This window comes from Cnephaeus nilssonii (genome assembly GCF_951640355.1).
Source record: "Cnephaeus nilssonii genome assembly, chromosome: 7".
Taxonomy (NCBI): Eukaryota; Metazoa; Chordata; class Mammalia; order Chiroptera; family Vespertilionidae; genus Cnephaeus; species Cnephaeus nilssonii.
In genome coordinates, this window is record NC_137078.1 from 12,551,882 (window position 1) to 12,566,314 (window position 14,433).

Consider the following 14,433-nt stretch of genomic DNA (forward strand, 5'->3'; position numbering starts at 1 on the left):
ATATACTAGAGGCCCGGAGCATGAAATTCGTGCATGGGGGGAGGGTCCCCTCAGCTCAGTCTGCACCCTCTCCAAGCTGGGACCCCTTGGGGGATGTCTGACTGTCGGTTTAGGCCCGATCCCCAGGATCGGACATCCCTCTCACAATCTGGGACCGCTGGCTCCTAATTGCTCACCTGCCTGCCTGCCTGATCGCCCCTAAGTGCCCCCCCCCCCCCCCTCTGCCAGCCTCATTACCCCTAACTGCCTTTGCCTGCCGGCCTGATCGCCCCTAACGGTCCCCCCTGCTGGCCTGGACATCCCCAACTGCTCCCCCTGCTGGCCTGGTCACCACTTACTGCCCCCCCCCTGCTGCCTAGTCACCCCCAACTGCCTGCCTCTGCCAGCCTGGTCGCCCCTAACTAACCCCCCTACCAGCCTGGTTGCCCCACACAGCCTGCAGTTCAGTCGTTTGGTCATCCCTCACTGACCCTCCTGCTGGCATGGTCGCCCCATGCAGCCTGCTGTTCAGTCATTTGGTTGTCTCTCACTAACCCCCCTGCCGGCCTGGTCTCCCCACTCAGCCTGCTGTTTGGTCATGTGTCAGGTTGTTTCAATCGTGATGGTCCCTGGCTTTTTATATAATAGGATAAAGTTAGGAATTAACAGAAATGGAAACCCCAACAAACTTTCTGGAAATTAAAGGAACTATTATCATGTAATGATTAGATCAAAGAGGACTTAGAAACCCAAAGTGGAAATATATAGAAAATAACAAGTGAAAGCACTATTTATCAAAACTTAATCTTTCAATTTTCTTTACCTATTAATTAGTGTAATAGGGCCTAGTCACATAGGCTTGTTACGAGAAAGCTTAGAAAAATTAATAAATTAAAAGAAAACTTTAAAAATAATTAAAGTGCTTAGAGTGCCTGGAAAACAGGAAGTATTATATAAATATTAACCATTATCATTGTTATTAAACTCAAAAATTTTACTTTTAGGAATACAGCCTATATTTTGCATGTTAGTTCTAAGACATACATCCAAGGATATTTACTACAACACCATTTCAATAGCAAGAGACTAAGTATAATCTACATGTTCATCAATAGTGGAATGATGAATTATGAAATCCAAAAAATTTAATACTTTGTAGTCCTGAAGATAAAAACTTAGAAGTGTATGTACTGGCAGAACAATTTTTCAGGAAATGTTAAGAAAGGAAGGTGGGTATAATATGTGTGTATTATATGCCTCCTTTTCTGTTTTTTTTTTTTTTGTTTTGTTTTTTTTTAAGTGGAGGGAAACACACACACATGCTTGTATATACATAGACAACTTTCTAAAAGGCATCAAGGAAAACTGAGTTTTTCTAGGATTGGGGTTCCAAGGAGAGTGAGATTTAGTTTTGTTATGTAACTTTCATATTGTTTTTTTAAAAACCATGTACCTATATTTTACTTTAATTAAGAATAATTCATTTAAAAAATATAAAACATTCTTCTCTTGTATCAAACCAATGCTATTTCTAGACTCTTCTCCTTATATTTATTCTCCTAAATTATCTGGGCATACACATGAAATACAAGGGCCATTTTCAACCCTTCCCTTTTATTCATCCTTCGAATCAGCTATTAGAGTTCTCTCTCTCCCCCCTCTATTTTTTACTAAGATGTATCTGATATCTCTAGATAATTATGTATTTTACAAATTGTAATGAAAATTTAAAAATAAAATCACTCTTGCTTCTGCCATGCCTACAAACAGTAACAGCTACTTCTAACAGGTGTCTGCTGTGTGCCATGCCCCTTACCTGCATTATCCCATGTCATCATCTCAACCATTCAATGGGGTTAGTAAAACACTGTCTTCTCCATTCAGAAGCAGAGGTTACCCACAAGAGTAAGGAGTGAATCCAGGATTTGCCTCAAGTTGATGCGAGTCCCCACCATGCATATGCCCCTTCCAAATCCAGTGACTTCCATTTTCCATGTTTTCATCAGCCCAGATCCATGGGCATCCATCTTATTTTCCAGTATAATCACAATACTGATATAATTTTATTTTTTTTAAATATCTTAAACATTTTCTATACTGTTGATCTTTAGAATTATACTTTTGAATGCTTGTGCAATATACAGTCTAGTGGATGTTCTATAATTTGCTTCATTATTCTATTATGGCAACATATTTAAAATATTTTCACAAAGTAATGCTGCAAAGATTACCTTTCTCTTATTATTGGCAAGTACCCAATTTTAGTACCAATACTTTTCTTACCTATTTGTATCTGCTTTTTATAAATATCAATTTGTGCCTATTAAATTTTTCATATATTTAAGAATTAGATTATCTTAGTATTGGACAAGATCTTAGAGCTTATGTACTCAGTTTCCTATCTAGTAGGAAATCCCCCAAAATAGAAATTTAATTAAGAAATCTAAGAAAAGTTTTGCTCTTCCTCAACTACTTGTAAATCTCCCAGTCTCACTGCTGAACTCTAATACCCAGTTAACCCCCGTTTTCCCTTTGCCAAAATATCTTATATATCCAATGTTGCCTCACTGTCTTTGGAATTTTCATTGATTTATATCTATGTGAATTCCCCATGCATGTATTACACTTTGATTTTCTCGTTACAAACAAACAAAAGGAATCTAAGAAAATGTCTTACCTGTTACAACAGTTATGGTCGAGTCATCCTTGCTTGCAGCTTTAAGTGCAAGCATGATTTCTTGATACATCTATGAAAAGGGAAGATGAGGACAAAGAACCCTGAAGATGATAACCATTATGGGATGGATTCCCTAAATGTCAGTCTGCAAGCCTACTCTCTGCAAAGTGCCAAACATTTATGTTGGCTGTATTTAAATAATCAAAAAGCCAGCCCAATACACTTGAAGGGATTTTTATTCCTCTTACGATTGCTTGTATTATGTACCAAGTGCTATAGTGGATGCTTTTTCCAAAAGTGAACAAATAAGACACAATCCTTGAGCCTGTGGATAGAGGGGTTTGCTCTAAAATGGGTGGAAAGTACAAAGTAGCGGGAAACTCAGAGAAGGTGTGATACTTATCCAGGGTGGATATGATGGGAAGTGGCCAGAGAAAGATTTCCTTAAAGCAATTTTTCAATTACAACCTCAAGAAAGAGCATGAGTAGCCCAGGTAGCCAGTCTGGGAAATGTTAATGATGCTAAAAGACTGGGATTTCCAAGACACTGTAAGGATAGTGAAGGACAGACAATAGGCCCAATATTTTAAATCAGCAACATCGCTGAAAATGCTGGATGTGTAGTTATCACTTTTAATGCATTTAAAGCAGGCGCAGTTTCTACCTTAGATGAGACTTCAAGGTGGGAGAAGATGATGAAGAAGGCTGATATTTACAGATACACAGACACTGAAAAAAATATGTATGAATTTTTCAAAATATATGAATAAAGGTAAAATCTTTGCACTGAGGGGGGAATGAGGAAGTCATTCCATTATTATTATAGTTATGATGACACAATAGGACAGGGTTACTGGCAAGAGCCAGGATTAGGAGATGGATATATCAGGGTTTTGGGTTAGGATTTCCGCCATATTAGTTATGTGAATTTGAACAACTAGGCTCCCTGTGGGAATATGGAAATGGCCGACACATACTAGGCTCTGTAAAGAGTAGCTAGTATTATTATTAACAAGATAATATAGAAACGAGTCAGGATAAAAGGAAAAACAGCTCTGAGAACCAAATGTTTTATTAATTGGTTGGATAATTAATATCCAACTTCATGAAATTCTTATTTAAGATGTAAATGATAAACTCAATGGAAGGGGTCATGACCCTCTCAAATTTCACTCCCAGTGCAGCACCGAGCATCCAATTAACGCCCTATCACTTTTTTTCAAGGTGAAAGGGCTAACGTGCTTATTTTTATTATCATTCTAATTCAATGACAGATTCAAAGACTAAAGTTGCTCTTGGGAAGTAGCACATTTCAAGCAGAGATGGGTTATAATTGATTTTAGATGAAGTCCTGCTCTCCTTTCTCCCTCTACTCATACAAAATAAAGCTTCATGCAGGTAAGCAGTGCTCACTCTCAAGCCGAAGTGACATGAAAATACTTCTGGGGACGGTCTATGCCAACCTCAGAGGGCTCTACACACATGCTCTCACATTAATGTATGTTTCATTTATATTGATTTATCTGTGCTCCCATCACTGGGAAAGTTGTAGTTCCCTTTGGGGAACTACCTGAGGCTCACAAATTCTAAATAATGAGGGCCTACCTCTTTTGTGTGAAGAAGTAGCCACCATTAGTAACCTTTCTGCAAAAATCAAATGATACAGAAACAGGAATGATGCTGAAACACTATAGTTTTTGAGTATAATAGCCGGGGTGGTGGGGAGAACTCTAGGGAAGGTAATGTCACCTGGGTGCTGATTGCATTCTTTCTGGCGGGCCGGTTGAACATGATCTTTGTGATGCCGTCTTCTGAGGTCACCACCAGGTTTTCATATCCCTGTTGTTCCCTGTCCATTCCAGGCTTCCCTTGGCTAGAGGACTCAGATGAAGAACTCAAACTGGACACCAAATCTACATAGTTCTGCCTGGCCGTTTCCTGAAGAGAAGATGACCAATAAGCCCATGGTCAACAAATAAGCATTTGGAGAAACTTACTATGCTAATAATAGCACCCTGCAATGTAGAAAGAGGTTCTGATTCAATAGAATTATATTAAGACCGCAAGGGCTCCATCTATAATGGATTGATAATGAGAAACACCCAACTTCCTTTAGGAGTACAGCAAGTAAAATAAAAGCAAAGTAACAAATTTACCTTGGGCAGACTGCCTAGAGCATTCCATGCATCCCATTTGGCCTTATTAATAAAGTCAAAAACACCTGGTTTGGGCATATTGCAAGGTCCTTCAGTGGCCTGTGAAAAGGAGAGGGGCAATTTTTTAGCCAAATGTCCAAGTAAACTGGAGCCTTAAAGTTTAAGATCCATAAAATGCACAACGAGGATGAATGTGCCTTCCCGCCCAACTACTTTCACAAGGTACATAAATGGATCTGAACTTCCCCCTTATCTTCTCTTTGGTGCTGTTGCTAAAAATGCACAAGTAACAGAAAAAAGACTGGAGAGACAAAGTGTGCTATTGGCTATGAATCCCTGAAATAAGTTATAACAGCCTACATATGAAAATACTGCAAGATAAAGGTTGTAGGAAAGCACTTTTCAAAAATTCTAATAGTTCATTAGTTTTAAATTGACAATCACATTTTTCACATACAATTGAAATATTCAAGCAAACAATCTTTAAAGGTAATTAGCCAATAAACATTTAGAAACTCACAGTATATTCTAAAAGCCCATTCAAAGGTACAAAAAACTACCACTAATTCAGTGGTGGATTTCTGGTGACTGAGCAACAGAGTTGTAGCTGAGGGAGCAGGATGGGGCTGTCAGAGCCACTGGCCCTTAGGAAACTGAACCAAAGGACATGTGAGTAGAAAGCAAAAAGCAACTAGACTTTTTACTTGTTTGAGGGTAGGTGGAGTGAGTGTTTTGAGATGAATATAATATCCTACCTCATCAACTACTTTTCAGAAATGGCAATTTAAGACTCCACTTAATAACTACATTTAAAAATGTTAAATTACATAATATAATTAGCTAAAAGAGGAAAGAAGAGCTTTGAAAAACAAAGGCAGTAAATAAAACTAAGACTGTCCAAAGACAAAGAAACAAAAGTGACTGCAAGAGTTAACCACCTCGGAAATTAGAGGCAACAAAGTCCACAAAACTTCCCCTATTTCTAATGCCAAGTTCAAGGTTGGAGGACTCCTATTACCACTCTCAGGTTCAGAAATATGCTGGAATGACCCACAGAACTCATTGAAAGCTGCTATACTCACGATTACAATTTACTGCCAGGAAAGAATATAGATTAACATCAGCAAGGGAGGAGATGCATAAGGTGAAGTCTGGGGACGTATACCCCTCCCACCCACTGTGGAGTCAGGACAGTGGACCTCTCCCAGAATTGATGTGTGACAACGCACATGGATATCTATCACCTACCAGGGAAGCTCACCCAAGTCTCAGCCTTCAGAGTTTTCAGCGTGAGCTCCATCAGCATTGAATATGTAACTGAAGTCCCACTCTAAATCACATTGTTACTGTTTTGTGGCCAGTCCCACTCTAAATCACACTGTTAGATTCTGCAGGCAAAGACACTCCTATCAGGCATGGCATTTCAAGGGTTTAGATATTAGGTAATCTAAGGTAATCTTGCCCAGAAGCCAAGAACAAAATGTACAAGCAATTCTATCTTTTTGGTAGGAGAGGCTCATGCCAATCACAGGAAGAGAATAACAGATAACACACAGGAGCCCTAGTCTTTAGACATTGCAACTTAAAAATTTACATTTTAAAATTTTGTTATAAAAATTTTCAAAGATACACAAAAAATATTATAATGAATTCCCAATACTCATCACCCAATCAACAACTATCATTTTTGCCATACTTGCTTCCTCCATCTTTTTTCTTTTCTGTTTTATATTTTAGTGAACCCCCAAATATCATTCAATTTCATTCCTACATTCTTTTTTTTTTTTTTTAAATCCTCAACTGAGGATATTTTTCCCCCATTGATATCTAGAGAGACAGAGGGAGAGAGACATCAGTGTTAGAGAGAGACATCTATTGGTTGCACCCTGCATGAGGCCTGACAGCGGAGCTGGGGCTCCTGCAACCCAGGAAGGCGCCCTTGACTGGGAATCGAACCTGTGACCCTTTGATGTGTGTGCAGACGTTCTAACCACTGAGAAACATCAGCTAGGGCACATCCTACATCATTATTTTTTTAAAAAATATATATGTTACTGATTTTTTTATAGAGAGGAAGGGAGAGGGATAGAGTTAGAAACATCGATGAGAGAGAAACAATGATCAGCTGCCTCCTGTACACCTCCCACTGAGGATGTGCCCACAACCAAGGTACATGCATGCCCTTGACCGGAATCAAACCTGGGACCCTTCAGTCTGCAGGCTGAGGCTCTATCCACTGAGCCAAACCAGCCAGGGCCCTATATTATTTTTTTAAAAAGCCTCACCTGAGGATATTTTTCCATTGATTCTTTAGAGAGAGTAGAAGGGAGGGGGAGAGACAGAGAAAGAGAAACATCAATGCCAGAGAGACACATAGATTAGCTGCCACCTGCACACACCTGGAAACACTCTGACCAGGCCTGGGGATCAAGCCTACATACATGCCCTTGACCGGAATTGAACGAGGGACCCTTCAGTCTGAGGACCAACATTTTATCTGAGCCAAACTGGCTAGGGCACACCCTACATTCTTAATATGCATTCGGGGCGGTGTGTGTGTGTGTGTGTGTGTGTGTGTGTGTGTGTGTGTGTAAATCAGCATTTTCTTATATAACCACCATACTATTAACAGTTTCTATTCAGTCCATATTCAAATTTTCTTTTTTTTTTTTAAATCTTTGTTGTTCAGATTATTACAATTGTTCCTCTTTTTTCCCCCCATAGCTCCCCTCCACCCGGTTCCCACCCCACCCTCTTCCCTTAGCCCCCCCTTCCCCCCACTGTCCTCATCAATAGGTGTATAATTTTTGTCCAGTCTCTTCCTGCATCCCCCACACCCTTTTCCACCCGAGAATTGTCAGTCCACTACCTTTCTATGCCTGATTCTATTATATTCACCAGTTTATTCTGTTCATCAGGTTTTTTTATTCACTTGATTTTTAGATTCATTTTTTTGTTGATAGATATGTATTTGTTGTTCATAATTTTTATCTTTACCTTTTTCTTCTTCTTCCTCTTCTTAAAGAATACCTTTCAGCATTTCATATAATACTGGTTTGGTGGTGATGAACTCCTTTAGCTTTTTCTTATCTGTGAAGCTCTTTATCTGACCTTCAATTCTGAATGATAGCTTTGCTGGGTAGATTAATCTTGGTTGTAGGTTCTTGCTATTCATCACTTTGAATATTTCTTGCCACTCTCGTCTGGCCTGCATAGTTTCTGTTGAGGAATCAGCTGACAGTCGTATGGGTGTTCCCTTGTAGGTAACTAACTGTTTTTCTCTTGCTGCTTTTAATATTCTGTCTTTTGCTCTTGGCATTTTAATTATGATGTGTCTTGATGTGGTCCTCTTAGGATTCCTTTTGTTTGGGGTTCTCTGTGCTTCCTGGACTTGTAAGTCTATTTCTTTCACCAGGTAGGGGAAGTTTTCTGTCATTATTTCTTCAAATAGGTTTTCAGTATCTTGCTCTCTCTCTTCTGGCACCCCCATAATCGGATGTTGGTACACTTGAAGTTGTCCCAGAGGCTCCTTACATTATCTTCATATTTTTGGATTCTTTTTTCTTTTTGCTTTTCCGGTTGGATGTTTTTTGCTTCTTTGTATTTCAAATCTTTGACTTGATTCTTGTGATCCTCTAGTCTGCTGTTGGATCTCTGTATATTATTTTTTATTTCAGTCAGTGTATGCTTAGTTTCTAGTTGGTCCTTTTTCATATCCTTGAGGGTCTCACTAAATTTATCGGCCTTTTCTAGAAAATTTTTGAAAAACCTTATAACTGTGGTTTTGAACTCTATATCCAGTAGTTTGCTTTCCTCCATTTCTTTCATTTGTGACCTGTTTCTTTGTCTCCACATTTTGGCTGCTTCCCTGAGTTGATAGAGTGGCTTTGTGTGCTAGGTGTCTTATAGGGCCCAGTGGCTCAGCCTCCCCAGTTACCTGACGTGGACACTCTTGGTGCACCCCTTTGTGGGCTGTGTGCACAGTCTTGTTGTAGTTAAGCCTTGATTGTTGTTGATATCACTGGGAGGAATTGACCTCCAGGCCAATTGGCTGTGAGGATCAGCTGTGTCTACGATGGGAAAACTTCTGTGCTGGAGACACCCTTATGAGGCAAGACTTGCTTCAGTGGGGCTTTGGTGCTCACTGAGTCTGCCCCCTGAGTGTGTCCCTTATGGATCTGAGGAGTTGTAATCTGGATGGTACTACTCTGATCCCTGGGTACACTGGCTCTTGGATCTCCAAGGAGGTGCTAATTTAGCCTCTCCCTGAGGCCACCCAGCAGGAGCTATGGAGAGATCTGCAGATTCCTCTTCTTTGTTTGGGTTTTGGAAGTGCCCAGAATAGGCCCAGCTGTGAAGCAATGCAAGCTGCTGTGGGGCCTTGGGCCTTCTTTTGGATGTTCTGGGTCTCTCTGACTCAGCTGCAGTTTGTTAGGTAAGTTTAGATTTCAAAGGACCAGGCCATTCATATGCAAAAGCCTCTGCACACAGCTTGAATGGGGCGGAGTTTCAGGGTGGAGCAAACAGCAATGGCTTCCCGTCAGCCCTGCCCTAAGAGGCCCCCGGGTCTCAGTGTCCCTTGGTAATCGCTGCAAGCACCTCTGAGAGAAAGTCGCCCTCGAGTTCCACCTGAAGCCAGAGAGTCCAGTTTCTCCCTGTATGTGTCTGGGTCCCCAGAGTCTCGTCCGGAACTAGAGTTCAGAGCAGTCAGGAGCTTGTGTCTCCCTGCGTATTGAAAAACCCAGCTGTATACTCAGTTGCCAGCCCTCTCCGCGCCCGCACCTCCGTACCTCTACACTTTACCTCCACAGCTCCTCTGAGTCTTAGTGTGCTTTTCTCTTCCCTTCTAGTTGTAGAATTTCCACTTAGCCAGCCAGCCTTATGGTTCTGGATGATGTCCATTTTGTCTTTTAGTTGTAGTTTTGAAGTTGTTGTGTGAGTTAGCAAGTTCAGGTGTTTACCTATGCCACCATCTTGGTTTCTCTCCATATTCAAATTTTCTCAAAACAACTTTTTCAGTTGATTTATTCTAATCGGCATCCAAATAAGGTCTACACCAGGGGTCCTCAAACTTTTTAAATGGGGGGCCAGTTCACTGTCCCTCAGACCGTTGGAGGGCCGGACTATAGTTTAAAAAAAACTATGAACAAATTCCTATGCACACTGCACATATCTTATTTTGAAGTAAAAAAACAAAACGGCAAAAACACCCGCATATGGCCCGCGGGCCGTAGTTTGAGGACGCCTGGTCTACCCATTTGGTTGTTATATCCTTCAAGTCTCTTTTCCTCTGGAGTGGTCCCGAGGGGTTACTTTTTGCCTTAACAGGGTTTGAAAGTATGATATACAAATACATGTAGACTCCGGTGAGACGTTCACACAAGGGGAATGGTTTTAAAATAGAGCCAAAGCAGCCGTTGCAGAAAAACTGCTTGTACACTTTGTTCCTGGAACCTCTGAAGTGTTTGTGAACTGGCAAAATAACTTTTGGACTGGGCCAAAGCAATTATTTGTAAAACTACAGGAAAGCAGACACCGGGGCCATAAGGAAAGATTCTATCTTTCTGAAAGTAGAATCAGTAACTCAACTGAAGACAGAATCAGTGTCAACACCAATAGAAATTTCTTTCCTTTATTCATGTAATTTCCCTTCGTTTTCTTATAAAAAACCCTTGCTTCACCCTGTAATTGGGATGCAATTTGTGTTTCTGCCTGAATCTGTACCCTGAATTGCCATTCTGTGACCTCAAATAAATACTTGTTGCCTTTCACTTTGACATTTTATTTTTAGGTTAATACACTCTTTAAAGGCAGCAAAACAAACCCTAAAAATAGTAAAGCTGAATTTCAGTAAAACACACAGCATATCAATTTGAGGAGCCTTCTGCTCAAAACATCTCTAAATTATATCAGACCATAGATATTTACCTGCTTATATAGTGCATAGAGTTTTAGCTTCACTTCATTTCCTGGATCCTTCTTCAACAGTTTTACCTGATTCATTGCATTTTCAAAGTCGTCCTGACTGGCTCTCATTGCTGTTCCACTCAAGTGCAACTGAAGTGATGGGAAACTAATGACCTGCAGAGGACTGCAAACAGGCAGACTGATTTCTAATTATCCCCAACCCTTACATACTAAAATGCTATGTTTCTCTATAAATATTTTCCCTATACTTGCCCCAGCAAGCTGGGTGCAAAGGTCAGTGGTTTCCAAAATGATCCCTAGATAAGAAATCAACACAGAAGCTAACTGTAGTAATTTTAAAATAACAGTAAAAGAAGCTACTATCCTGCACATTATTTGTAGCAATTCAAATTAAATACCGCACAGATACTGCAGATTTGGCTCCAGACCACCACAATATGAGTTTTGCAATAGAGCAAGTTCTAATCTTTTGGCTGGTGGAGGGTCTTGCCTTCAGTTTGTAAAAAGAATGCAACACCTCTTAAGTGCAACAAAATGCAATAAAATGAGATTTTGCCACAGGCAAGAAGGAAGTGAAAGGCATACCAGGTAGAAGGAAGCAGGAGACTAAGACCAAGGGGGAAAGTGCAGTGAAAGAATTTAGTCGTTTGTGTCCCAAGGCGGAGAAACAGCCTCTGCACTCACTGACTTAACAATGAGCAGGCACAGGCTCACTCCTAACCCCACTGTGTTTTAACGGCACAGCCAGGAGCAGAACAGCAAGCACCGCAGGTGAGTTCTTAAGCTCACACAGAGAGGGCAGAGGAAAATTCAGTGCACAATATTGAGGCCACAAGCCTCAATAAATGGATGTTAACAATGATGATCATGAGTAATAAAGTTAATTGCACCAAAGATGACAAAATAATAGTTACAAATAAAGCCCAAACGTAGCAAATGTATCACCTCCTCTGCAATAATGTAACCTTCAAAGAGTAGGATGAAGTCTAGGATCAAGCACTGAGATATTAGTCTGTAACTCAATAAAACTGGTCTTCAACAAGTTTTATACTGAATATTTGGCGTAGTGTTGGTTTTCTTCCCCCTGGGAGAAAACTGTATCCTACAGGAATTTGGCACCTGGCAGATTCCAAGTAGAAAACGAAAGGAAAGTAAAAAAAAAAAAAAAGTCCAAATAAGGCCTGAATGTGCAAGTTCTCACAAACTATAGTGCACACTTACTTATTTTAAAACAAAGTGAGTTTTAAAAAATTACAAAACACCACCATTTAAATATAGAAAATCGAGAAAATAACTCAAAACTCCATTCCCACAAGGCTACCACCATGTTCCAGGGTTTTTTGTTTCCTACGGATAGATTCGTTGGGGTTTTTCCATGGTTTTCGTACCCCGCCATCTAGCATCACAGAAGTATTCTCCAAAAAGCAAACAGTTCACACTGGTAATAAGACTTGCGTTCCTACAGCGTTCGGCAAACAAGCGCAGCACGCTTCCATGTTCAATGTCAGGACGCTCGCAACCCGGAGCAGCCAGGGCGGCGCGGACGGGGAACAGCGGTCGGGCTTCCCGACGCTTCCCTGGGCCTTTCCGGCCGAGGAGCGGGGTGCGCCTTTCCGAAGGGCGCTGGGTGACACTGTCCCCACCCCCCACCCCCGCCCCGGAAGACCCTACAAGCAGAACCCTGATTCTGCCGAGACAGGATACAGAGAGGGAGCTCCCGCGGCGGCGACGCCCGCAAGGACAGCGGCGTCCCCCGGTGACCGGCCCGGGCTCAGCACCTACCTCGGCACGGCCCTCCGACCCCAGCGCCGGGCCAGCCTCCCCGCCACTCCCGCCATCGCGCTCCCGGGGGCGTGGAGGAGCTCGGTGGGCGGGGCCGGGCTGGGCGGGGCCGGCGCGGGGCCGGGGTGGGGGAGGGAGTGCGGGCGCGGGGCGAGCCGACGGCGAGGCGGGGCCGGGACACAGAGGGGCGGGGCCGGCGCGCGGGGGCGGGGCTGAGGGGAGCGGGGGGCGGGGCCGCGCTAGGTCGTTGCCTCGTTTTGTTGGTTTGGGAATTGAGGTCCAGAAAACATTAATGAGGTGACGTCCCGAAGTGGTCAAAGTCCTGATTCAACACCCTGCTCGGAGTGGAAGTCCCAAGTAATTTTATTATTCCGTGCAGGTGGCCCTTCATCAGGCAGATCTGGGTAACAGTGTGGGGGCAAGATTGAAGGCCAAGTAGAACAGTTTGGACTTATTCTAAATATTTTTTCAGATGTTACAAGATGATGGTTGGTAGGCTGAGCTGAGTCTCTCAAAGACCCTGAGCCACTCCCAGGCTGAGTTAGGTGACCCTCGGAGGTAATGGATACACGAGTCAGAAACTGCAGATTCTGGGAGATTCAGTGGGCTCCAGAAGATGAAACTCCTCTCATAGAAACACTATTCATATTTTTAAAAGTCCTTTACTGGGAAGTAGGTTTGGATTGCGAACCCTTTTATAATACAAGTGAACTCTTCTGGGCTTATGCCTCTTATATTTCACACAGAAAAGTGGGGTGTGGGAGATTAGTTCTTTATCAAAAGTGTAATTTAACAAATATAGAAGGAACATGTGTCAAAGATTGACCTAACTTACTAATTAGGGAATCAGTAGAGTAAAAACAAAATTTGAAAGACTAGCTTATATAGTTAGTGTAAAAATGCTGGAATAGATTGCCAAGATTACAAAAATGATTCATGTCCTACAGAGCAATAAAACCATAACCTTTGGGGTACCTTGGACAAATTATTTGCATCTCTACCAGCTGTCATTTAATAAAGACCCATTAGATGGCAGTGTTTGAGTGAGGGGAGAGGGTTGGGAAGACATTACTGGCAGAGAATGTCCACCTTGGTGTATTAAACTGCTATCAGGAGTGCAGGCCATGCCATTTAAACATGGTGACCATGGCCTTATGGTGAAGAGACGAGTTCTCAGAAAAGGGAACCATTGTGAGTGGGTTAGATGCTCCACCTGAGCCTGAAGATCATTGTATCCATGCTAAGGATTTTGGATTTTGTGTTGAGAGCAATGGAGAGCCACTGAAGGTATAAGTAGTATGTCTGGTTATCCATTTCCTAGTGTAATCATATACTCCTACTATAAACTTAGAGTGAAATGCTTTCATATAAGAGTAAGAAATGCAGAAGCCCAGTCATAAGCTCATCCAAAAGTCTGAACTCCACCCTGGCACTAATATCCTATTCAGTTAGATCTTATTATAGAGTACTAGAGGCCCAGTGCACAGATTCGTGCACTGGTGGGGCCCCTTGGCCTGGTCTGCGGGGATTGGGCCAAAACCAGCTCTTCGACATCCCCCGAGGGGTCCTGGATTGCCAGAGGATGCAGGCCAGGCCAAGGGACTTCACTGGTGCATGATTAGGGCCAGGGAGGAACTGTGGGAGGGCTCCAGGGCGTGTCCGGGCCTGCTCACCCAGTCTGGATCAGCGGGAACCCAGCAGCACGCTAACCTACCAGTTGGAGCGTCTGCCCCCTGGTGGTCAGTGCATGTCATAGCGACTGGTTAAACTGTTGAACCAACGGTCGGACACTTGTCATTTTATTATATAGGATTGATTGTCAGAAGGGTCTGCCTAGAATAGGATTGATGCTGTTGTCTGTACAGAGAATCCCAGACCCACTGAGTGGTCACAGGGCTGTAATGACTCTTA

At 42.2% G+C, this 14,433-nt stretch overlaps 1 protein-coding gene across 4 annotated transcripts in view; it reads right to left on the reverse strand.

The window, feature by feature from the left end:
• ECI2 (enoyl-CoA delta isomerase 2) overlaps positions 1-12,647 on the reverse strand; it is a 27,812-nt gene extending 15,165 nt beyond the window's left edge. Inside the window, exons 1-5 of one of the 4 annotated variants that reach the window (XM_079776158.1) lie at positions 12,523-12,647; positions 10,741-10,903; positions 4,813-4,911; positions 4,406-4,594; positions 2,657-2,726 (exon numbers count right to left, since the gene is read on the reverse strand). In XM_079776158.1, the coding sequence (XP_079632284.1) occupies positions 2,657-2,726; positions 4,406-4,594; positions 4,813-4,911; positions 10,741-10,903; positions 12,523-12,578 (577 nt within the window). In that variant the 5' untranslated portion in view covers positions 12,579-12,647. Of the gene's footprint in view, positions 1-2,656; positions 2,727-4,405; positions 4,595-4,812; positions 4,912-10,740; positions 10,904-12,128; positions 12,374-12,522 lie in introns of those variants that run through there. The other 3 variants (XM_079776159.1, XM_079776161.1, XM_079776160.1) reach the window with 3 other exon arrangements.
• Between the last annotated feature and the right edge of the window lie 1,786 nt (positions 12,648-14,433).